The sequence below is a fragment of the Molothrus aeneus genome (genome assembly GCF_037042795.1).
Source record: "Molothrus aeneus isolate 106 chromosome Z unlocalized genomic scaffold, BPBGC_Maene_1.0 scaffold_33, whole genome shotgun sequence".
NCBI lineage: Eukaryota > Metazoa > Chordata > Aves > Passeriformes > Icteridae > Molothrus > Molothrus aeneus.
The window spans coordinates 2,426,322-2,451,714 of record NW_027098761.1 but is presented as its reverse complement, the minus strand read 5'-3'; the positions used below and the strand labels follow the sequence as shown (position 1 = coordinate 2,451,714).

General features: G+C 42.0%; 1 protein-coding gene across 3 annotated transcripts in view; it reads left to right on the top strand.

Moving 5' to 3' along the window:
- The window catches only part of PLPPR1 (phospholipid phosphatase related 1), a 121,190-nt gene that overhangs the window by 84,849 nt on the left and 10,948 nt on the right, over positions 1-25,393 (top strand). For all 3 annotated transcript variants that reach the window (XM_066569890.1, XM_066569889.1, XM_066569891.1), the window contains 2 exons: positions 5,534-5,722; positions 17,026-17,158. In XM_066569890.1, the coding sequence (XP_066425987.1) occupies positions 5,534-5,722; positions 17,026-17,158 (322 nt within the window). The remainder of the gene's footprint in view (positions 1-5,533; positions 5,723-17,025; positions 17,159-25,393) is intronic.

Sequence of the window (25,393 nt, the reverse complement as noted above, 5' to 3'; positions counted from 1 at the left end):
TCGTGCACATTAAAGGTGCTGTAAGATATATTGTGAGTAGACTGTGGGAAGGCTGATAAGGTAAAAGAATTTACCTATTTATGTATAAATAGCAGCAATACTAGGGGGGTTTCAAGTTTACTCATATGGACTTGCAATATCACTTAAATAGTGACAAAACACACAGCAAAAGGAGATTTTTGCAGTGGCTGGGTGCCTGTCTTGCAGGACAGGTTGTACAGCTAAAGGGTACACCAGATATTTTTCCAGCATCATCCTTTTCTCCATAAGTTTCTTGCTCCTCTGTTAAAAATTCTGGGGAGTCTTCAGTCTAGGCTGATCAAAATTCTGTTTCCCACAGTGTCTTCCCTCTTCCAATACTGATCTCTGTCTTTTACAGCTTTATGCCCCTTTCCCAAGTGGAGTTGCCCTCTTGCTTGCTTACTTGCAGAACAGAGACTTTTCTGTGAGTAACAGTATTTAAAAAAAAAATCTCCCATTTGTGGAGGATACAGGGAAGTGCTTTGCAATGAATTATGAGAGTGCATACAATGTGGGACTTCAGTCCCACTACCTGGAGGTGCAATAATTTTATTTGGATGTTAGTGCTCTCTGAGTTTTGCTATCAGAGACTCTATTAGAGTGCAGAGGAGGATTTCTGGATATACACCAGTACCCTAGAGTTAGTGTAACTAACTGTACTGCTTACTGCAAAGATCCTCTTTCTTTATACTTGGGACACAATCTGTCATTAATACATGATTAACTCTACACAAAAATATTACCCATTACCCAAAGAGGATTGCAAGACTTGCTTCCTATTTCTTAAACATTGAAGAAAGTGGTTTTTTGAATGCAGAGAATGCCCACAGGTGAAAGTGGAGCAAGGGTGTGCAGTGACAGGGAGGTCCGTGAGGGCAGAACCAGTGTGGACTCTTGGAGCAGGGCAGAATTTAATGATGTGTCAAGGGATGGATGTTACATGCTACATAATTAATCCATTTAAATGACTGAGGGAAAAACACACCCCAGTTGCTTAAGTCCAGCTTGTCAAGATTGATTTAAATTCAGCAGGAATTTTTAAATGGGACTGAGTCAGACACACAATTTTTCTTAACACTACCATGAATGAGCTTCTACAGAATCAGGACCTAAACATATGTATCATTGAGCCTTTTTATGTGGAGATTATTGACTAATCCAAAAAAATTTGGTCCAGAAGAAAGATAAATCTTGGTTCTGCCACAGGCTCTGCTGTGACCTGAGGGCAGTCATTTTATCTCCTCAGCTTTTGTCCCCTCTCTGTAAAATGATGATAAGAGCATTTTCTTAACTTACAATGGAGCAGTGATGATAAATATTAAGGATTATGACATGGTTAAACACTGTGCTAATGGAGGCCATTAAGTACCTTAGACTTATTAGCAGCCTTCTGTTCATTGGCTGCCTTTCTGAAGTTATTGAGCATTTTTAATTTTTTCCCAAGTAAACTCAAGGAAATTAGTTAATAAGGATTAATAAATAAACCCTGCAAAATGTTAGAGTTAAAATGCATTGTGTTTTCTGAATTACATAATGGGATGTTTTGTATCTTTAGTTAAAATCAGCCTACCTGTTCTTCTCTACTTCCTTCAATGTTTGGAAACCTGAAAACAGGGAGAAAAGGCTGCAAAATTCAGGCCCACTTATTTGGACCCCATAGCGCTCATAATCCAAGATGTCTACAAGGCAGCACTGCATCTATTCTTTATCCCAGCACCCAGGGAAAGTTCACTGCCTTGCAGGGAGCCCTCCTGTCTCTGACATCTCTGCTTCTGGCCAGTCTGACCCCTTCTTGCATTTGTCATGTCACTCATGTTAAACACATATTAAATAGTTACATCTGGAGGGAAAAAGGGAAGGGAGAACTAAAAGAAGTTTCTGGTTGCATTTTGCTGAGAAGCTGCTTGAAGTGGTGAATACTCAAGATGAGGCAGAAGAAGTTGCCACACAGAAGTGGTCAGGTCTTTACTGACTGTACCAGCAGCAAAAATTTTGCTCCTGACTGTGCTTTCTGTATCATCCCTTGGGGTATGGTAAGGTCTGTTTAGCTGGAGGTCAAATTTCTGCTGCCTGCTGTTGCTGTTTCAGTGAGATGGTGGATGTCACCTACAGGATACGATCTGTCCACAATTCAAATCTCTTTTCACAAATTATATGTTTTTCAGGGTTTTTTTTTTCTTTGTCAGAAGAACAAAACACAGAAACACGTGGAGTATGAACAGAATTGGGTTCATTATTGAGGTGTTTTGAGGTCAGGCTGGAAGGTCCCTGCCCATGGCAGGCAGATTGGAATGAGCTTTAAGGTCCCTTCCCACCCAAAGCACTCTGTGATCCTGTGATTTGTGATATTCTAGGTCAATATCAATGTTGAGTCAGTCAGTCAAGAGCTGTATTTTACATGCAAGAGGGGGTTTTGTGCAGCACTGAGTCAGCATTTGACAATGGAAAGGTCAAGGTTAGTTGTGGAACTGCTGCCTAGAGACTGCATTTGGGATAATGACATTTTCCTCCTGTATCAGAGCACCTTATTTTTTGAAAAGCATTCTCTTTTCCATATGACACCCAGAGAAGGTTAAAAGTTCAGTAACCTGCTTTCTCTGTTTTCCAGTAAGAGGAGAAAAACCAGCTGTCTGTTGTGTCATTTATTATTTATCATTTACCTGTGTTTGCCAGCTGGGGCTGGCAGCCTGAAGTATTTCTGGGAGTATGTTTGGGATAGGAAGGGTGGGTCAGATTGCTTTTGACAGCCCAGGTCACGTGAGGTGCTGGAACTGAGTTTAAAGACCTCCATATCCAAGCATCCTGTAATCTCCAACATGTTTATCTGGGCATGTCAGGTAGAGTAGTGATAGTGTCATTACCTTTCTCTGTGTTAATTAACAAAGCTGAGTTGCCCAGGTAGATCAGAAAATCTATAGCTGCTCAAGGAGTTAAATTCAAATGTAAATTAACTCCTGTGTCCTTAGTTGTGGGACTGTGTTTGTACTCGTGGATGTTGCTGTGAAGATCTCTGGGGAATACACAGATATCAGCATCTTGCTTTATGTTTTTTAAAAGAATTTATGTGGGAAACTATAAAATCAGAGGTTTTTGGGAAAGCTGCAAAAGGCAGGCTTCAGATACAGCAGAATTGAGAGTAGAGCTAAAGCAGCAGTTATGAAATAGGTCAGCAGAAAAATTATTTAAACTGTAGAAAAAGCAAGGACAAATAGAACAATAGCCTGTGTATTAATGCTTGTCTGAATAGCTCTCTAAGCTGCAGAAAGTTTATCTAGCAAGATATTAGGAAGGTACATGTAATCTAGCACACAAAGGCATGTGTGCTCATGGTGATTGGCTAGAACTACTGTCAATATGCTTTTGCTTTGTGTGATTGGTCAAGAAGCTTATAAAGTAAGTTGTAACATTAAGTTTTCTGTCCTGCTGCCTGGATTGTGAGCTGTTAGCATCTTCCCATTGTAATAATCAAGTAAGGAGACTGATGCTGAAAAATAAACAGCTTGAGACACTTTCCATAGCATCCCTGTCCATTCATAGTCTGTAAATAAACCCCCTTGCCAGCGTCAATTTATTCTGGTCAGGTATGTGCTCTTGAAAATAGTACATCTACAAAATGAGATGGTTAATTTGAAAGGTAAAAAAGGGGGAATGAAATGTCACAACTATGGCTTCACTGTGACATTCTTTTAAGTCTATCTTCCAAGTGACACAGGGGGGTTGTGAAGACTCCATCCTTGGAGATGTTCAGAAACCACCTGGGCATGGTCCTGGGCAACCAACTGAGGTGTCCCTGCTTGAGCAGAGGAGGGTGGACTGACCCCCAAAGGTCCCTCCCCACCTCAACCACTTAGGTCTGCTACTTGCATCAATTACTAATCTGATTTCATTATTTTTTCTTATTTTAGTCCAGCTCTTACTCAAATACACAATAGCTTTAATGGCTGGCTGTGTGTGCAGAGATGTGCCAGAGGAGTGCATGAATAGCTTCAAGTGTATCTTTGAGATAGAATTGCCAAAATTAATTTTCAGAGGTCTTACAATAATCTTGCAGCAATATAGTTTTGATGCAGAGATCCTGGAGGCAAAATACTAAAACCAGGACCTGGTTATTCCACTTTTTTCTATGGTGTGGCTAGATAACTTGTATAGTTAAAATGACAAAAATAGTTGAATAGTGACAACTTCTGTATAGTGGCACTAGTCTTCATAAAGAGGATTTTGAATCAGATCCTGTAGTCACAATTTAAAATCATAGGATTTGAGTTGGAAGGAACTTCTAGAGGCCAGCTAGTCCACCTCCTGTGCAATGAGCAGGAGCACCTTCCATTAGACCAGTTGCTTGAAGCCCAGTCCAACCTGACCTTGAACACTTCCAGAGATGGGATATTCACACCTCTCTGGGTAATCTGTGCCCTTTTTTTACTACCTTCATTGTAAAATACGTAATCCTTATGTCTAATCTGAATCGACCCTCTTTTAATTTTAAGACCATTACCCCCCAAAAAAAAAAAGTTATAAATCAATATTAGTATTTTTGTCTTGGGTGAAGACTGTGATGTGAGATTTTCTTTGCAGTGTGGCAGAGGGAGAACAAGAATTAGTAAATCTGTTTATTATCATGAGGTGAGTTTTGGGACACCTTTGGTGAGGTTGTGGTGATGTGTTGCTGAAGCAGTGTGGGAAGATGACTCTGTGGATATATACAATCTGTGGATTGCTGAGCTTCCAACCAACCCATTTAGGAGCCATGAAGTATGGAAAAAGAGACCAGAAAGGCTTCTTGCAGTTCATATCTGTCATATAAATGCAGCTTCAGACTCAAGCCAGCTTTTCCAAAAGGGGCTATGGTAGAATAGGTAAATCAGGCAGTGCACTGAAGTCCCCACAGGTTGCTTGTCGAGATTTCTGAGTAGACTTCTAAAGCTTTGCTCATAAAGAAGCAGCTCCAGGGAAAAGTGAGTGGCAGGAGAGAAGTCTTCCTCTGGATGCATCTCCATTTGGGACACACAGAGGGCTCGTCTGAATTAGCACAACACGCACGTTCTCCAGCACGGGCTTGCAGCTGCAGCGGGGAAGTGTTTTGGCTTTAGCTTCCTCTAGGCTTTGTAACAATCCTTTCCCACTCCCCTGCCACCGAGCACAGGTTTTTTAGCTGCCGCTGCTGCTGCTGTCTCCTGCCACGCTGCCATCGATCCCTCCTGCGCTGACACTCACATGCCCTTTGAGCTGTCACAGCTCCCGTCCCCCTGCGCGCCGCGGCGCGGACACGCTCCCATCTGAGACGTTCATTGGCTTCGTTTGCCAAAAGGTTTATGTAACAGATGTTGCAAAGCAGAGGCACAGAAACACACACACACACACACATACACACAGGCTCACACACCATTATGGCAGGGGTTGTCAGAGTGACGGTGAAGGGAGGATGGTCCACAGGACTGGAGTAGCTCGCAGGCACAGCTGCATCTGTTCAAAAAGCAACTAACGTCTCTCTGTGACTATGCTTTATTTTCAGCTCGTCATCATGGCTGGGACTGTTCTGCTCGCCTACTACTTCGAGTACACTGACACTTTTCAGGTGCATATCCAAGGTTTCTTCTGTCAGGATGGCAATTTGATGAAACCGTATCCCGGCACGGAGGACGAGAGCTTCATTTCGCCACTTGTGCTGTACTGTGTGCTGGCTTCAACCCCGACAGCGATTGTGAGTATGAGGAATTATCTGAAATCCACATAAATAATAACAATAGTGCTGTGATATCTTTGTCCCCTCGCCTCTCTGTTCGGCTGTAATTGATTCACACTTAGCAGGATCTCTGTTTTGCCTCAGCCTAATATGATCTTCATCAGTTATCTCCAGGAGTAATTATTCTGAGGTAATCACAATGCAAGGCTGAGGGATAGAGCTTGTTAAGCCTTTAACAATAGCTTGCTTACTTCACTGATTAGTTGTGAATTTCCTGGGCTCAGAGAGGCTCTAATGCAAAGGTTATGTATTACTGGAAATAAGAAAACAGGATAAAGCTGAAGTAAAATCCAGGTCAGATGTGCAGTATATCCAGGATTATTTCCTGCTCTATTAAAAGGACTGTTGAATGGCCTTAAAAGCCTTAGATGAGGAGAAGGATGCTAAATAGAAAGAAAAATATGAATGCTGTTTTCTTTTTTTAATAGTTTCTTTGTTTCCAACAGTCACTAAACTTTTCTTTACCTGATTTTATTCACTCTTCAGCCAGTAAACTGCAATTTTTAATATTTTATGCAGATGAAAATATTCAACTAGCGGAGTACATACAATGCCAAACAATTTATTGCGCCCACTGGTTAGCAAAACTTCAACCCTTTTCCATTTTCCACACAGAAAGTTGCATATTTCATCAACAGCCCAAGCTTTGCTGAATTTGTAATTACATTGATAAATTCCTGTCAGATTCTGTTTATGGACTTTTTTTTTCATTTCTTTCTCTTTCTTTCTTCTCTGTTAGTATTTATTTCTTATATTAATTTTGCTTTTATCCCTTTCAAAAGTTGATTGAAGCTGTACATTACATATTCACTTTTAAATAGTGAGGGCTTCACCATAGTCTGTTTTAAGTTTTGTTCTGCAGTAATTTTAGTGCACCAAATCATGTTCTTGTCACAGAATGTGGTAAGAAGTGTGAAAGGGATCTGCAGAAGAGGCTATAGGTTTTGGTACAGGACACTTTCTAAAGACAAGCAGGTGTTTTAAAGTGGATTACATCATAATTTTATGAAAAACATCTGCAGTAACAGAGTTATTTTATGTATTGGATGTTGGTGCATGCCAAGGCTTTCATTTTACTTTTTGCTGCAATGATAGATTATTTGAAAATAAAAAAAACAAAACCAAAACAAAACAAAAAAACTTAACCCCCCACATTTTGGACCTCCCCCATCAACAGAGTGCCAATGTTCAGGGATGTAGCTTTCACAAGTGCTTTTTGTAAAGGTAGGTGGTGGGTCACAGCCATGCCTTGATTGCAGAGCAATGACATTAATGAGTGGTTTGTCCCTTGATTACTGATAAAACGTTGAGTAATGAATGTTGCTCTTTTTTTGGATCTTCTATCTAAATCCTTGCTCTGCCAAAATTTTATGCTAACCTTTCAAGTTTTGCTGCACTGGATCAGCATTTTCTTTGCTTTTTAGTTATCCAAGAAGCTTTTCTTAATTACTATCCTTTATGAAAAGCTGAGTCGGAGTCTTGACTTGGCAGTGCTGGGTTAACGGTCAGACTTCACGATCTTAAAAGTCCTTTTCCAACATGAGCAGGTCTGTGATTCTTTGAAGAGTGTTTTAAGCCCATGTTAAACACAAAGAATGAAAGGCTGTAATGAATGCCAGGTAAGGTTGTTGGGTGCTGAAGAGACCTTCACCTCAGTGCTGTGTGGAGCTGGACTCTGTGACCCGACCCATCCCATGCAAACTGTGCAGGAATGCTGGCCTGGGTCCAATCATCACCCTGGGTGAATGGATCCAGGGCTGGTTTAACTGGGAAACTCTGCCTCTTGGGCTGTGCTGTACTCTTGCACTGGACACATTGCTCCACATAGAGAAGGCATGGTCAGGGTCAGCACAGGGCTCTTGGCACCGTGCTCAGCCCTAGTGATCTCTAGGTACAACCTCCAGGAGGTCAAATTTCCCTGGCAAAACATTTTTTTTTCCACTTTTAATGCAGTATTTATTAATGCATTGTTTAATCACATTATTTAATTAGTTGTATTGTTATATTGCATTATTAATACATAATTCAATTATTTCATGTTCTATTAATTAATATTGGGTTAATCTTCAACCAGGGTGTATGTCAGAGATTTTTCTGTCCTTCTGACTGGTGCTCATCATAAGATCTTTATAGGAGTAACTTAATTTTATTTCTCATTCCCACCTTTTCCTGAAAGACCTTCTTCTCTTTGCACAGTATTTTCACACTTTGCTTTGGTTTGTAGCTGACTCTGCAGACCAAATTCTGGCAATGGTCATCAATAAAAAGATAATAAATGAGACAGAAAGTGAGCTCAGATTCTCCCTAAACTCTGTATTGCACTTCCCTGCTGGTTAGTCCATTCCGAGTGTGAATATCCTCATCTGTCATCCTGTACCCAAATGGGTGCTGCCTCTCACTTCACCTGCCCACAGCCTAGGAAGAGATGTTTGATCCAGTCAAATGTCCCAAGGATTTCAGTGCAAGGAGCAAATGCAGCCATTTCTATTTAGACCGTGATGTTTTGTACTCTTAAAAAAAAAAAAAAAACAAAAACCTCCACACAAACAAAAGAACGCACACAGCTGTGCATGGTGGGAGGGAGCGCTGTGTGCATTCACTGTCAGCTAAGTTGTAGCTTCACTCCCTACACTTTGCTCTCAGGAGGAATCACCAACATTGTGCAGCTCCACCACCAAGACATGACTTAAGTCAGAGGTAATGCCATTGCCTTTGCAATTACTTGTTTCTCTTCTGCACAGCACTCACTGCTTCACTTCCTAAAGGCAGAACGGCTGATTTGGCAAATGGTTGGTTCGATGTGGCAGCAAATTTGATCTCTGTGTTGCTTTCACATTATTACTGTCTTGACACCTCGTGACATGAGAGGAGTGATTGCTGGTGGAAGCCAGCAGCAATAAGGTACTAGCTCATAATAAAATCTAAAAGGGCTTCTGGAGCTGTGGGAGGTATCCCAGGGATCTGTACTAGCTCCCTCATCTGAGACACAAGCAGCATTAAGTGCAGTCCTGTGTGCCTGGGTCTGGGGAGGACTCAAAGCCATGATTTCAGCACAGCTTTGAGGTGTTACAGTGCTTGCAAGCCAAAAGGGAACATCTTTGTGAACTTAATGGAATATCTTTGTGTCTCTGTCATTTGGCTATGACACTGGGCATGGAGAAAATGAACATATATGTTTTATTTCTAAGACCACTTTGCAGAAGTGCTGCTGTGGGTTGGTACCACTGTATCTGCATTTCCCTGCATTTTTAGTGGCAAAATAAGTGTGACTGGCCTGGTTTTATGCAATTTTATCCATTTCTTTTGAAACATTTCTTTAAAAATATTCTGGGATGACTCCACCACATTCATCAGTGTCCCTGAAGACTAGCTTTCCCTCTTACGAGGTTACTGCAAAGCTGCCAATTCCCCAGCTGGCACTAAACAATCCTTCCAGAGTTCAGCACTGCTGCCTGCTCTGCTCCATCCAATGTGATTTATCTACCCACCCAAGAGAAGCAGAGAGGCTTAGGAACAGGGCCAGCTCGCTGAAATGAATACTGAACAGTGGCAGAAAGCTTCAAGGGCACTGTTCTCACTGTTCTTCGTTACCTTAAAGTGAATAGAAAGTGGCAGTACCATTTTCAGAGTTTAGTTTCTTTCCTTCTGTTTCCAGGTGAAAGTAGCAGCCTAGATGTAATCTGTTAACTGTCCAGTGCTATTAATTTGTGCATAGGAGTATTTGTTTTCAGATAAGGTTGAAATCAGTCAAACTGAACCAGTCTGATTATGAACTAGAAGCTGAATTACAGTGTTGATCTAAGGTAGGAGGAAATTGTTCCAACTTTTCTCTACAATCTGCACTTACCCCTCAAACTTCAGAAACATCCTTCCTCTCAATGGTCCTCCTATTCTTTCTTAATTCCTTGGCTTTGGCTTAGCACAGCCATGTTACTACAATGGTTTATTTCTGTAAGAGAAGCCAGGGAACTTCTGCCTGTCGTGGCTGATTCCCCTGTGGCTGCTCAGCTGCAGCTGCCAGAAAAACCAAGAACGTATGACGCAGCTCAGAGCTCTGTTACAGCAGCTCCTTCCCGGCTTTTCCAGGCAGGAATCACCAGGCTCTGCTGGCTGTGGTGCTGCCAGAAGGCACAGCCTGCTGCCCACCACGCTTCCCCCTGTGCCGGCACAGCTGGCTGTGTCCTCTGCCTTCCTCTCCTGGAGTCTTGCCAGGGCTGGTGAGGTGGTGAATGAGGAGCTGGGGATACCACGGAGTGAGGAAAAGGTGTGCCCTGTGTAAATGTTTGTATTCTGCTGTTTGCACACCATTCTGGAGGAATAAATATGCTTTCTTGATTTGGTGCAACACTTTCAGGCATTTCTGTTGACAGTGTCTCTGGGACCCTGTGGTGGTCCTAGCCACATGCCAGTTTGTGAGGAACAATTCAGGGCTGTGGAAAATGTGTATTCTCTTCATTAGAACTTCAGTATAATAATTTTAGACAGTTTTACCACAGTGTATTAGGTTTTTGAGCACAACCCTAAGACAGTTTTGGTTTTTGAGCAGGCTAGACTATAAATTGTGGATTTCAACCCTTTTGACTTAAAATAAAAAAGAGAAACAAAAACAATAAAGCAATTTTCTTGTTCTGGAAAAGTATTTGCAACAGTTCTTTGCTATTGTTTTCATCCAACAACAACAACCACCCACTCCAAAACACAATGAGGTGAGTAATTGAATGCAGATTGAATCCATTGAGTTTGTATCCTTGGAAAATTAAAAGTGAGCTGGCATTGCAACATTCAGCTGAACACAGTGTTGCATTACCTTGTACAGCTTTGCAAAATACAGTATTGATTCCTGGGGCCTGAGAACACCTGTCCAGGGTGTGATGGCAAAGACCAAGAGAGTGTCTGAGGGAGCTCTCAGCTGGTCTCTGTCCTCAGGAATATCGATGATAGTGATCTTATCAGGGAAAGCCTCTGCAGGCTTGGGTCAGGGCCCTGTCTGTGGATCAGAGCAGAAATCCTGTGTCCTGGGGAGGGTGTTGAGGCAGACCTCAGCCACCCTTTGCCTTCTGAGATGCCTTTTCTCAATACAAATGTTGCTAAGTGTTTGCCACCTGGGTTTGACCATAGGGTGTCTCAGCTTCACAGTGTCAATACCAGGTCCTGAGGGTAGCAGATAGGATGGCAGATCAATATTCCTCAGGGGCTAAGGCTAAATGTGAGGGAGATCTAAGGAATTAAGGTATTCACAGCAGTAAGTGAAAGTCAATATAAGCCATGTTCTTAGTGGGGACTGTGGAGAAGAGGAAAACAGACTGTTCAGATCACAAGAGGCAACCTTGCAAGGGACACCAGCTTCAAAAATTGAAATGGATTAAAAACTAGGCAAACTTTAACAATGAGGATAGGCAAACATGGAAGGGGCTGTGAGATCTCCATCCTTGATGTCATGAGCTCCAATGTAGAGCCTGAAGAAGATCCCTATCCTGACTGCAGCTGTTCTAATACAAACCTCAGAGATACCACAGTGCAACAGGGCAGAATTGCTATTGGCCTAGCTGAAGCCAGTGCTGATGAAACACCCTCTGGAACATTTTGCAAAGGTGACCTTTTGGTGAAGAGTCCTGCTTCTCCCAGGGAGAGTGTGTGTGGAGTCATGCTGAAACTAGCTGATTGAGGCTGAGAGCTCCACAGCCCTCATCTGCTGCTATTCTCTCTTTCTGAGTGCTCTGCGTGCAGCTTGTCTCACAGCCAGTGCCTTCCTCATATCCTCTCCTCCCCCTGGCTGCTGTTTGAATGCTGGAGACTTGATTAATTTGGTTCTTTCTATTTGTGACATTAAAAACGCAGCCACACGCATCCTTGCACAGGATTTCGAAATGTCATATGGCTTGCTGAAACCTGCCCAGAACTGAGAGCAGTGGTGTCCCAAGATCTAAGTTCAGTTTTGTTTGCTGCAGAGATTTTTGTGTGCTGCAGCATGTCCCTGGGTGGGGTTTCAGTGTAGAAAGTGATGTTAAAAAGGACTGACTGTGTCACAAGGGTGTTGTTAGAGTAAACAAGTTGAAGGATTTAAAACCTCACAGAAATCAGAATAATGTTAATTTAATACCTAGGAAAAACAGATAGGTCATGTGTGCACTTCACATGATTCTCCCTAATATAGGAACTCTGTTGTCTTCCTTTGATGGGAAATAACATCACTTGTACTTTTTCATGAAAAGCAGCAGAAGGAAGTAAGTTTCACAGAGAGGCAGACTTGAGGCAGTCCCAAACTCTGGGCACAGTGGTGCATCCTGCATCTCTCCCATGTATCTTAGCTGGTCCTCCTCCTTCTTTATCCATGTGGAATTGCAGCAGAAATTAAGACAGTGGGAACTTCCACACAACCCCAGTGTTCATTGGAAGCGTGAAAAAATTACAAAAGTAGTGTTTTCACATTTGTCACAAGTGAGTGAGTGAGTGAGGAGTGAGTGAAGGGGAGGCAGGAGGGCTGTGAGTGTCACCAAAACTGCAGGAAAAACAAAAACTCTCCAACAACATTTTTAGTGTTAGAGAATAAAGGCATTACTTTATTTCTGGCCAGGATGTTGTTCTGCTCAGGATGTGCAACACAAATCATTTCATCCTCACATAGGCCAGCTGTGCAGAGAAAATCATTCCATGCCACACGTATTTTAAGAGATTTTTCACAAACTTTATACAGTCAAAACCCATAGCTATTCTTTGGCTTAATGTTCATTCGTCCCAAGTTACTTAGTTCTTAATAGTTGGTTTCCTACTCCTTACAGATATTTTCACCTCTGGTGCTAAGCAGGTCCTTATTCTTCTCTCTCCTTCTCCAGACCAGGGGTGTTGTTTGGAGTTGATGGATTCAGGGCACTTTAATGCCACTGACGGCTGTTACCTTTGGTGAATCTTCTGTTCTGCTCCCAGTCTGTAGAGATTTTAAGCTCATCAGGCCTTCACCTGGTGGAATGCCCTAAAGGAAAGAGGAAATAAACCCTAATTCCCTTCCCCCAGGGCAAAGGCAAACATATGTTTGATACTTGATGATATCAAAGGTCTTTTCCAACCTAGTTCATTCTGTGATCCTGTGAAAACTGACCAAAGTTATAAAATAAAAAAAATAATATAATTAGGATATTTTCCAACATGAGGTGCAGCCTCTCCCAGCAGCTGTGGGACAGCAAGGAGGCAGTCAGGGCAGATCCAGCTGAGCAGCTGGAGTTGCAGTGAATCTGTAGTGGGTTTTCAAAGGGAGAAAACAGAGGTGAGACTGGGGCAGCATGACTGGAGCACGGGAGGAACCAGATTGTGGCACTCTACATGCAGTTTGGAGAAACATGACTAAGGAGAAATATTTTGCCTACTGGAGAAGTGAGCAAAAGCATGGCAGGGGAAGGAAGAAGGGATGCAGTATTTCCTGCCTCACCATTGCTGCAGCATTTGAACGAAGGTACAAGGCCAATGTTCTGTTCTGAGAAAAACTGATAGAAGGAACAAATGGGGTTAAAAGCTGTGCCTGTCAGCACCATCAATGATTATTCTTCTAAATTTAATACAACTCTTCTTCTAAATTTAATACAACTCTTCAAATCAGCTCCTCTTGTCTTGCCCCACTGCACAATTACTGCAGGAGGGCAGCTCCAATATCCCACTGTTCTGCAACCTCCCCTCAGTTGTACCACAGACACATTCCTGGATAGTTTATTTTAGTTCATCCTCATAGAAAAAGGTCTTCTTGATGTTCACTTTTTTTTTTTTTTTAACAAAGTTGTGCAAATGATCCTTTGCATGAGCTTATCAGAAAGTGCTATGGAGAAAAAAAAGATTCCATGTCCTTTTAAAAGCAATAGTTCCATTATTTTGTTGATTAAATTGAAAATTAAATTTATGAACTGTCAGTCATCTGTACAGGAGTGCAGGGAGTATCAGGTGCTAATGCTGTGCTGAGAACTTGAAAGGGGGAGATGAGACATTTCACTGTCTGAAAATGTCAGCTGAAGGACTATCATGGATAAAAGACTGTTGAAGAGGAAAATGGACGGATAATTTTTTCATCTGCTGGGTCAGGATGAGCCAGGAAATACGTGTGTGCAGCAGAGGGCTTTGAGAGCTGAACATTGAGGGGCAAGTATTTGGTGACACTGGCAGTAATGGGAAGGCAGGGAAAATTGAAGAAGTTTTCTCACTGGAGAGGTCGAAATCACCAGAGGAAAAATGCCTGCTGGGTAGGTACTTCTAATTCATACTGGGGCTTTGGGTCATCCTTGTATTTTTACCTGGTACTTAAACGAAATGGAATGTGAGCAAGAGTTCTCAAGCAATATGTCCTCAGTGTAGAGGAGCTGCTATTTTATTCAGGAAACCAAGAACAAAAACACATGCAGGGCACTACCTTTGCTTCCCTATTACCTACACCATGCCAGACTGAAGATCACTTGTGCTTTCAATCCAGTGCAATTCTCCTGACATTTCTACTGTCTAATTAAGCCAGTATGATACAGAAGTTCATTAACCTTGCATTGTTTTCCCAAATGGAAATAAAAGTGGTTAGCTTGCTATTTTCTTTTTCAGCCCATATTTAGGTATATGAGTCTATATTTAGATGTCAGCTATAGAACTGATTTGCAACCATTCCTGGAGTGCTGATTCTGTTTTGGCAGGAGCTGACGTACTCAGCAGTGCTGGTGATTGATTCTGGGAGGCCAGCTGGACAACTTGGCTGGATTTGGACCCTGCTCATGCAGCATCATCAGGGTTTAAATCACGAGAATCACTGGAGTTACTTGATTTCAAAAATGCCTGGGAAAGAAAAAAAAAAAAAAAACAAACAAACAAGTTCTTTGAGAGCTATTCAGACCACATTCAATTGCACACAGACAGATTAGCTTTCAGAATCAGGTGTCCAATTGCCCATTGAATTTTTCAGAAACAGCAAGGCTGACTTTCTAGAGACCCCATATTAAGCATATTAGAAAACAAATTTCAGCAACTAAATTCAGTGCCAGAGATGACATGATAAGAATGGTCCAGTTATGTTGAATCACTTTGTATCTCTACACAAACACAGCTTTATTGCCATATACCTAAACCTAAGGCAGTATTCATTTTAAAAAATCAAATTTTGAACTGTTATGCTGTAGGAAATCTGGGATAATTCTGCTTAAATCAGTGTAATGGAACTGAACAGATTTACAGCCTGGCAAAATTTACTCCTAAATCTAAGTGGAACTAATCTATGCACATGGGAGTCGCTAGGAGTATGCCAGACAGCTAGATTTATAGAAACAAAGATGGGAATTGAAGCAGGAAAATACTCCATTAACCTCTGATGTAAAGGAACTTTAAAGATGGATGTATAGTTACAGGAGGACTGTTAGTATGTTTTATGCCTAAGTCTCTCCTGTTTGAAAAGTTTAGGATATTTTAAAGTCAAGTAGCCCCTGTGCTCACAGAGTAGAATTCCCTCAGGGTGTGAATCGTTCCTCAGTGTTTGTGTACAGCCCCGGGCAGACAGAGAGCCAAAGCAGTAATTCAAACTTCTGAACATTGTAATAATTCATGTAATAAACGGGTTGAAACAGAGTGTCACTTTCAAACTGCTTTAGTGCAGATGGTCTTTTTCTTAATTCCCATCCCCATCGTTAGTGAGCTGAGCTTATTGAACTGCTTGCCAATTCTGTTAAGAGCAGATGGAGTGAAATGGGATAAAGGCAATATTTCAGTGCAGCTCCCATGCATCAGCTCCGCTCCAGATGCCATTATCGACATGCATTTTACAGCTCCACAGCTCTTGCCATCAGCGGGTAGAATTATAAAGAGGTTGAGCATACTTGGCTTGAATGTCAATAATCAATAAGGACACTCATCTGGCTTAATAAGGATAAATTGTTGCCCTTGAAACAACACACCATTCCAGCAGTCAGAGTGAACTGAGGTGACTTCCTTGACATTTATACTAACTCCAGGTGTCTGTGCCACCCTGTGTGTGTGTACACAAACACTTCTGTTATGTATTTCTCTGACTGTTCCCTAACACTATGGATTCTCTTGTGTATGTCCTGCAATAATGTATTAAATTAATAATCTTGAGTGCTTCCCCTTAAAAGCTCATTTCTTCCACATCAGGCAGGCTTTTTTTATTTTAAAGACTTTAATTACAAACTCCGTCTTTCTAAAAGTGTCCCAGTTTCACTTTCTCAAGCCTGCTGACAGAACATGATAGGTGATATTTTCAGAGGTTCCTGCTGTGTGTGGATCATCATTGCCTCTAAAGCCTGTGATTAAATTCTGTCCAGCTTTAGTGAGGGTAGATAGGCCTCAATGCAACAGAACTAAATTAGTTCTAAGTGCTTAAGAAATGATCCTACTCCTATGGGAAGCAGCTATTACATTTATAGAAAGCGTGAATGTTCAGATCATACAAAAATATATAATACATAAGCACAGCTGACATCATGATTAGTGGTTCTGTGGAGACTTCATTTTTGGTAACAGAACATTTAGTCAAATATTGCTCTTTCTCACGGTGTTTTAATAACAACAATCCTTGGTTGTTACCAACATTTCTGGCCTGTTATTGCCAACAGTCCTTGGATGGCTCCACAGCCATCCAGCTATCAGTGTTTGAGACATACACATTACCCTTTTATCTTCTGGGAATTGGGAGCTCAAAAAGGATCTCACTTTGAACACTCGTTCCGAGGGTCACAAGAGAGTGGGCTGGAGTTGTAATGGTAATCATGGTAATCTTCCACCCTGGGCACAACTCACGTTGGTAGCTTTTTTTGAAAGTTCAACAACAAAAATATTATTTCACTTGGGTTATTATTCAGACAAGAAAAATAAGTTACCAAGGCTGTTAGTGAAAAAACAAATGCTCATTAGAAAGCAGAGTTTCTGGGAACAGAGAGTGTCTTTGATATGCTCAACAGGGGCTTAGTCCAGGTGCAGCTCATCAAGGCTAACGCTTAATGAGCATTTCTCAGCTCGGTGCAGCCAGAGGAGGGGGAGGGATGCACCACCACAATCCTTGCCATGAGTGAAGTCATCTTCTCTGGGTCTCTGCACCACTGAGTGCAGGAATGATCCCTCTCCAGGGGGCGGAGCTGGGTGTGTGTCAGTCATGCTGAGCCCCACAGTGCCAGTGCAGGGTCCCCAGAACATGCAGCTGTGTGGCACTGTCTGTGGGCTGAGACTAGACACCCATGTTTCAATGTTTGCTCATGTCATTTTTAACCTGCTCTTTCTTTCCCTTTCCTTGGCAGATTTTTATTGGTGAGGTATCCATGTATTTCATAAAGTCAACCCGAGAAACCCTCATTATTCAAGAGAAAACTATTTTGACTGGAGAGTGCTGTTACCTGAACCCACTGCTTCGAAGAATAATACGTTTTATAGGTAAGCATCCTGTGCACTGCAAGCTTGGACCCTGCTTGCACCAAACCAGGACGAAACATGCTGACAAAGTACATCACAAAATTAATTAAGCTGTGAAATCTTTGCAGGCATCTTCCACCTTAGAGGGATAGTCCCCTCAGGATTTCCAAGGTAACTTTCAAAATTTGCCATATCATGCTGGCTGGAGCTGGTTTAGATCATATTCTGCTGAGCTTAAAGCTTTTTTTGAGACCCTTAAAGAAAGGTTTTACCAATCAAATCCTTATATGAATAAATCCATCATTGCTAGTTTATGCAAGCTACCCATTTTAGTTACAAATTTGTCCTCACCAGCTCATCTATTTGGCATTTTTCTTTTCAGCTCTAATTTTAACATCCATAGCTCTGCCACATAATGTTCAACTGAGCACAGCATAAAAAGCCCAGAGCTCACTTCAAAATAATAATATTATTTTCATTGTATTTGCTTTTTCTTAGAGCTTTCATTGAGTTAATTGCTGAGAAATGAAGTTCTGTCATTAAACCATTAGGAAGTTGCTTTTTATGGTGCTTGCAAGCTGCTTTACCTTCTTCACACTGTTGATGAGTCCCAAGTTCATGCGTGGGATGGGATGTCTGGCTGATGGCATGGGCCAGTGGCTCCTCAGAATGCTTCCCACTGGCCAAGAGGGGCTTTGCCATCACAGCACTGCCCTCCTTGTGCTCTCTCAGAAGTGAAGCACCCTCCTTGTGCACTGCCTCTCACAGAGACCTGAGCCCACATTCATGGTCTGACTTAGAACAAGCAATGGGGGGAAAAAAGCTGAAAGTATCTGGGGCGCTTCTTCCCCGTCACTGCTTAATTTCTGAGCTTTACCTGGAATGAAAATGTCTGCTGTGGCTGTGGCAGGTGTTGTGTTGCTTCCATGGAGCACATCCCTGGCTGCAAGCAGGGATACTTCCTCAGAGCACAGAGCTGAGGGTGCTATTTGTCATCAGCAAATGTATGCTGCAAAGGAGGAAAAACCATGGTTTTCCTTCTCCTTCAGCTCTCTCTGTGCCTCCTGCTTTATGCATGGAAGGCAGGGAGTGAAATGTGCCTTCTGCCACCACAGAGGTGGAAGCAAACCACTTGTGTTTTGTTACTTGGGCCTGGTCTGTGTGGTGCTGGGGGGAACAGAAAGACACAGAAATTCAGTTAGACGTAAAACACCCTTGAACTTCACATGACCACCAGGATATATTGATGGACAGCAAACTGCCATTAAGAGAGAAGCAGGGTACCAGTGTCCACTGGGCCACTCAGGGCTTTTTGACTGTTCCAGCACATTTGGCATGTTGCAAAGTCCCAGTCAAGCACTCTTGCCTGCGGGGTCAACACTAGAAGTCCTTAGATCATGGAGGCTGAGTTCTTGCTCAGTATGTTTTCTTACAGTTGGCTTTATTCTTAAACATGCTGTTGTTTGTCTTCTGGTGGAAGAGAAGGGGGTAGCAATGATACAGTGGACTCTCAGAGAGTAGTAGGACATAAACCATGCTAGGGAAATGATTCTTGGCTTTGCCAGCTGTGTTTGTTTTCCTGAGAAAAATTAAGTTAATATTATTAGAAAAGGCTTGAAGTCTTCGCCTTGTCTTAAACTACACTGTGTTCTTGTTTTCTTCTGGAACCTTTTCCCTGCCTCTGTAGTGAAATGAGAGAAGTAGAATTTGTTGGATGAAATAATTCATGAAAGGAACTGAAGATAACTGCATGTTTTTTCGTTTTTCATTTCACCTGTGTTTTGAAAACAGGGCATGGACTGAGCAGCTGTACCCTGTGCCTGGATGATCCAGGGAAGTTAGCTCCATGCTTAGCCCACTTCAAAATGAAGCTTCCCAGGTTCTTGGCTGTGCAAAGACAACTAGGTTGCTTGTAACTAGATTTCTCTGTGTGTGCCTTCTCTTGATAAACTTTAGGGCCAAAAGTTACAGAGCTGATTAACTAAGTTCTCTTGCAAGTAAGTTATCTTCCCTAGCAAGCAGTCTGGCTTGTTGCAAAAAAAGTTTTCTGCCAATTTAGTTTTGGTACCCAGAGGCTTGAGCAAGTCTTAATGAGTACCTGCAAAAAGCAGTTACTTAACCCCTTGGAAAATTGCCTTGTAAGGCATTACAGTTTATATTATTCCAAAGAATGAGGAAAATCCTGCAATATGTCTAGGTTCTCATGTGTCAGGAAAAATGAACACTACTGTCTGACCCTACAAGGCACATCATGGAGAACCTTGAGAGTTGCAAGTCCCAAATTTTAGGAGTGCAAAGGGGCTTTTTCTCCACACCCCCCCCCCCAGCTCTGTAATGGAAGTTGCTGGGAAGAGATGGGATTTTAAAAATTGTAGTCTAAATGTGCTTTCCACAAAACAAGCAGAAAGCCATACATACTTCACTGAATGTTCATTTATATTTTTCAAGAAAAGAGACAAAAAAGGGAAACTTTAGGCTGTCTTTTGGTCCTGTGAAATACAAGGACTCTTGTAATGTAATCTCCGTTGGATCTTCTGGTTGCTAGATTTGAGCTTTTCTGCTCTTACTTTTCCTTCATGTATACAGAATTAAGGACTTTTTTGCACTTTGAAAGCAGAGCAAAACAAAAAACCTACAGCTTTTCTGGAATGCTAACAAAGTCCCATGTTTCTTCTCTTTGTTTTTTCCTATCTTGTTTACTGTGCTCTCTGTTGATTCTCTCCTTGTTTTCTTCAAGGTCTCAGCGCATGTCTGTTTCTAAGAGCCTCCCCTCCTGAGTTTAGTTGAGACTCTGAATGTTGAACTTTGTATTAAATCTCTCCCTGATACTTTGTCTACATGAAACAGAGCCACAATTTCTTCTTGCTTCCTGGCCCAGACAAGAATCCTTCATGCTGATTGACATTTGCTTGTGGCAAAAGACTGCCTCTCACCTTCTGCAGTGTATATCAAGTCCTGTATCACAGCCTAGATTGGTGAAACCTGCTATGTTCCCTATATTTAGAAAAACACTTACTTTATCAGTGAAAAAAAGCTGGCTTAGCTTGGAAACATCAGACTTTGATGTATGCTTCAATTTTCTCCATCTTCCTCTTTATCTTTTACAGCTGCTTTTTTTTTAAGGTTTTGAGGTCAAACTAGTGATGTGGAATTGCTTCAGAACAGTTTTTTCTAATATATTGCTGCTGCACTGCTTTACTTTAGGCACGTCCTCTCTCCTCCCTCCTCTCCCCACCCTTCTCAGCAGTTCTGTTATCAATTTTTGATGCCAAAACTTGCTGTTTATGTGCTGAACCTTTGAGAAACTAATTGTTAAGGGTGGCTGTTTCCTGGGCCTCTGCCTCCTCCCTGTCTCCCAACTTGAGCATACACAGCCTTTTGTATATTTATTCATTCTGTCCTGTAATTTACATTCAGCAATTGGTTAACATCGTTCCGCCTTGCATTTGTGTCTGTGTTCTACTTAATCCTTTGTATTGCAAATAGAGGTTATAAGATATTTTAGTGAATGGTTTCAGTCAAGGTTTCAGTCTTTTTATGTGCAGCTGCTATCATACCCCCAGGATCAGGGACTCAGACCTCCCTGACCCAGTCTGACGGGGTGAGTATGGTATGTATTGTGTTGCATTTCATTATATTAGGTTTCTAATCCATGTGATTAAGTTGTCTATCTGCAAAGCCCTGATAACATGCAAGTAGCCCCTTTCTAGTTCAGATATCTAGAAATTCAGCATGCTTCATCAGCTTGTTACCAGTGGCTTTGACTTCGGATGCGCATAATTTGCTGTTAACAAATGGTGCAGATCAGCTTCTGTTGACAACTTAATCTAAAGCATGGTGACACTTCACAGTGGGCAGCTAAATAATTAAATTAGGGCTTTATTTCAGCAAATTAAGATTTTAGTTTGGCAAATAAAGGTTTACAAGATTTATACACACATTGAGTTTATAGTAACAGGATAGATATGCCCCAGAGCTCTGATGTCAATTCCCTGAGCAGCTGCACAAGATAGCTTACCTGGCCTTGTCCTTCTGTCTGCCTTGCCTCTGAAGTTCACTGTGAAAGAGTGCATGCTCTGTTATTAACTTGCTGCCTTTCCATGGGGCTCAAGCTGTATTTGGGGGTGTTGCCCCAAACCTAAACTGCTTGAACAACTGTAGATGTTATCAGTGAAGAATCTCCACAAAGAGGAACAGGTCACTGTGCTGGGGACACATCAGCCCTCACAGTTCTCTTTGATGCCAGGCTCTGAGCTGGCAGCTGCCTCCATGAAAACTGGTGGTTGTGAAAGCAGTGAGGAAGGAAGACACCCTGTACATCTGTCAGGAGGAGTCTTGAGCCTCCAGAGGACTTTTGCAATGGGAACTGAATTTCTTCTGGCATGGTCAGACTCAGGAGGTTTTAGATCCCTGGAGTAGTGAGCTTTGTGGGGTTTTCAGGGGAAGATCATAGCTAGTCTTAGAACAAGGTTATGAGTGCTCAGAAGCTTGATGTTGAGCCTGTTCCTGATGCCATGGCAACAGGACAATAAAGTCCCCTGCAATCCCCATCTCTCCTGTTGTAAAATGGATTAATGATACAGGCCTCTTTTTACACATCCTTTAAGATTACATGAAGGGTGGTTTAGCAGAGTCTGAGTCACAGGACTATAAATGTATGGCTGTATTGGATGCACAGGATTCTTACAGCAAAACATTCAAAAATGGGCTGAGGATCAGCATTCCCATAGAGGCCTGAGTCCTTCCGGGGACACTCTCCAATGAAATTCGAATCTTCCTTAAAAAACAGAGGTGTGGGAAAGGGGTTAGGTGAGTATAAGTGTGCATGTGAAATATGAACACTTTATGAGCAAGCTAGGTTAGGAGTGACAAATTCAGATAATTGGGACGGAGAGGAGTGCCTAAATAAATATCCTTGGTAGAAAACATGATGATATGTTACTGAGGAGCTCAGCTTCTGATGTCTCATAAACCCTTCAATGCATTGTTTCTTTTGTCACTTTATTTAAGGGTTTCATGATTTTTCCTTAATAAAGCCTTCTACTTCCTGATTCTTATTTCCACCCACTGGCTTCTCACTTGTCTCTTCCCAATGTCTTTTAAGCTCTTCTTCAAGGCCCAAGGGGTGGGTTTGTTGATTTTTATTGTGATGATGATTTGGTCTTTTCTTTCAAATCAGTGGCATTTTAAATGCCTTCAATGGCGAGAGTTTCCACAGAGACAACAAGCAGCTGCAGTGAATGATGTTACATAGATTCAGGGTGGAAGAAGAGAGCTTGAACATGAATTGCAGGGAGGACAGAGGGTTCTACTGAGGCTACAGTGAGTGAGAAGAGCCGGATTCTTCTTCAGGGCAGATGCCTCTGTTAGAAAAAGCCATAGAGCTGGAGGTGGCAACACTGATGAACTGCCACAGAAGGAGCTTGATAGGAGATAGAGCATGAGAATAGGATGTGGGTCAGAGACCAGACACCAGGGGTTCATTTAGGACTTTCTGACAGTTATTTAGAGGGATGTGTAAGTGGAGAAATTAAAAATGAAGCATTCAAAATTGAAGCTGCTAAATACTTGGACTTTTCTGCCAAGACAAGTGTTAGTTCAGGTGAGATGACATGGGAAAGTCAAGCGTCACCTCATCCATCCTCAGCATTTTTAACAGGACTTTCCTTGTTTGTTCTTTTTCTTTTTATTGGCTTGAACATTTAATTTGTCTAAGGTCTTTCTCACTGGAGGTAAAGATATGTTAAAATCTGGTCTCTGTTTTCTTGGACTCTGGAGTAGCTGAGAGAGTAGCAGGGAGTACAGCCTGCCCTCTTATACCTGGTCTAAGCTAGTATCTCTCCCAGTTACTTTCTGCTTATTGTTTTGTCTTCTAGGCACCTCCTTCTGCTCCTGAGACACAAGCTGAGAGTAGTCAGTAAAATGAGAAGTCAGGAGGCCTTTCCAGACATAGCTTCTGCTTCTTCTTTAAGGCCTCTTTTTGCAGCCAGACTATGTGACATGAGTGGCTGAGGGGAAAGATTGGCTTCGTGTAATTGCAATTAACCTTCATCCTTTCTGCTGGTGAGCAGCTGTAGGTCTGCTTCCCATGTGGCTTGCACTGTTCCCATCCTTTCTCAGCATATGCCAAGTTCTGCACTACAGTTCATGCCCAGGTTTTCTGGCCCAGAGTGAGCACACCGAAAAAAAGCACTTTGCTGCAGAGCAGGATGACGCCACCTCCCATTACACCTGGGTGCCAAAGTCTGGAATAGACATGTCTTCTCCCATTCTTTCTCTCTGACATTATATCACAGATGTGAGCTGTATGACCCTGAAGAGCTGGGGCTGCTTGCCCTTCCCATGAAGCCTTTCAGAGCAATTTGTCTGCCTCTAAAAAGCTGGCAATCACATCCCTGCATTTTTGTGCTCTGGTCAGTTAGTTTAGCTGCTGTAGGTCATTGAACAAATCCATTGAACAGATGGATTCCTGAGGTACAAAAACCATCAGGGGACTGTCCAGCACTCCCCAGGCACACTGGCATTACAGCCTTTAAATCAATTACAGCCAACCCTTGCTCCAATAAACGTGAGTTGTAATCAGCCTGAAAGGGTCACATTTCGCCAGGCTGACTCATTGCTGCACATGGCTGTGATTTTCACAGAGCACAGCTTGGCAGAACTGTGAGAGAGGAGCTGCACCACAGTCAGAATGTGACAAAGGTTTCAGCCATGGCTTGCTCTGCTCTTCTCCAGGTTATGCAGGCCTCAGCAGCTGCGTTTGGGCGGCCACCTTCTGTGCTACCAAATATTAAAAAAATGCAAGTGTTGAAACTTCTTTTCTTAATGGAAAGAAGTACCTTTGTATATACGTACTTCCTAGAGATTGAAATAGTTTTATGTAGCTCGTGACTTTTTCCTGAAATGTCTTGGTTTTTGGCATGTAAGTACATGATAAAGAGCATGAACCAGACTGCCTGACACTTAAATTTCCTCTAATTATTGTAAAGGCTGGGTAATAATCCTTGCTGTACTCCCTGTAATTTGCACAGCACATCAGAAAGTTGCTATTTAAAGAAAGCTGTGCCAAAAAAAAAATTAAAATTTTGACAGAGTGCTGTATATAAAACAAGATTCTTCTCTGTCATAACTTCAGCTGTTTCACCAGGCTGAAAAGATACCCTCCTGCCTTTTTCCTTTGAACTTGCTTGTGCACTGACTAATGTAGGTTAGAAGTTCCTGATGGCTGTGGAAAACCGTGGACTTGAAATATTACCAGAGGGATAAAGGAAATAAAGGAGCAGTCTCTGTGCTCTCTTTTTAAGCACACTTAGCAAGATAAATGAGATGAAAACTGTCACATCATTGAAAAGGCAGGGACCAGTCCTGCAGTCTAAAACCAGAGGAAGGCAGCCTCCTTCTTTGGCCACCACCAGCTTTTTAAATCCATGATCACATACCAGTTCATTAATAATAAATAAAAATAAACATGCATGAAGAATAGTAATACATTCAGGCTCCAGAATCATCTTCCTGTGTGATGCTCCTTGCTGACCTTGGGGAAGGATGGTGAGGAGCAGCTCTGCAGTCCTGCAGCCCCTCCAGGCTGTTTCCCAAGGGAAGGGCGCTTCCCATCAGTACCCCAGCAAGGGATCTGTGCCACAGTGACACCAAACCATCTCTCTAACTGACTGGCACAGGCAAACCCCACTCAACACTTGTACAACAAGTCCATTTTAGTTACAATTGTCTGTTACTGTAGGTACATGCTGCATTATTTTGAGTCCCTCATATCTTTTGTGTCTCAGACTAGAGACACAAAAGATATGAGGGACTCAAAATCTGTTTTTTTAACTCAGTATAGATAAGCAGTGAAGATGTTACAATCATGGTGGTGCCACCTCTTAAGATCTTATCACAGCTTTCCTAAGATGATTTCCCTCGAGCTCCAGCTCTTGGACATATTTAAATACATAACAACCTCAGATAATTTATAATTTAATGACTTCTGCTTACACAGCTACAGAAGGGAGAAAGCAAAACTGCATGACCTCAATATCCCTACATCAGAAGTCAGTATTTATTTGTTCTATGTTTTTAAAACATAGAACAACCTTTAATCAACCTTAGTGATGAAAAGGGGAAGAGGAGAGCTGATTTAATCTTTCTGAACATTTGGGTTTGGTAATTTTGCAAACCTGCTGTTCTATACCTTTGGTGTGTAGGCATTACATGCATCTGAAAGATCCTCATATGTTCGTAGCAGCTGTAGCGGGT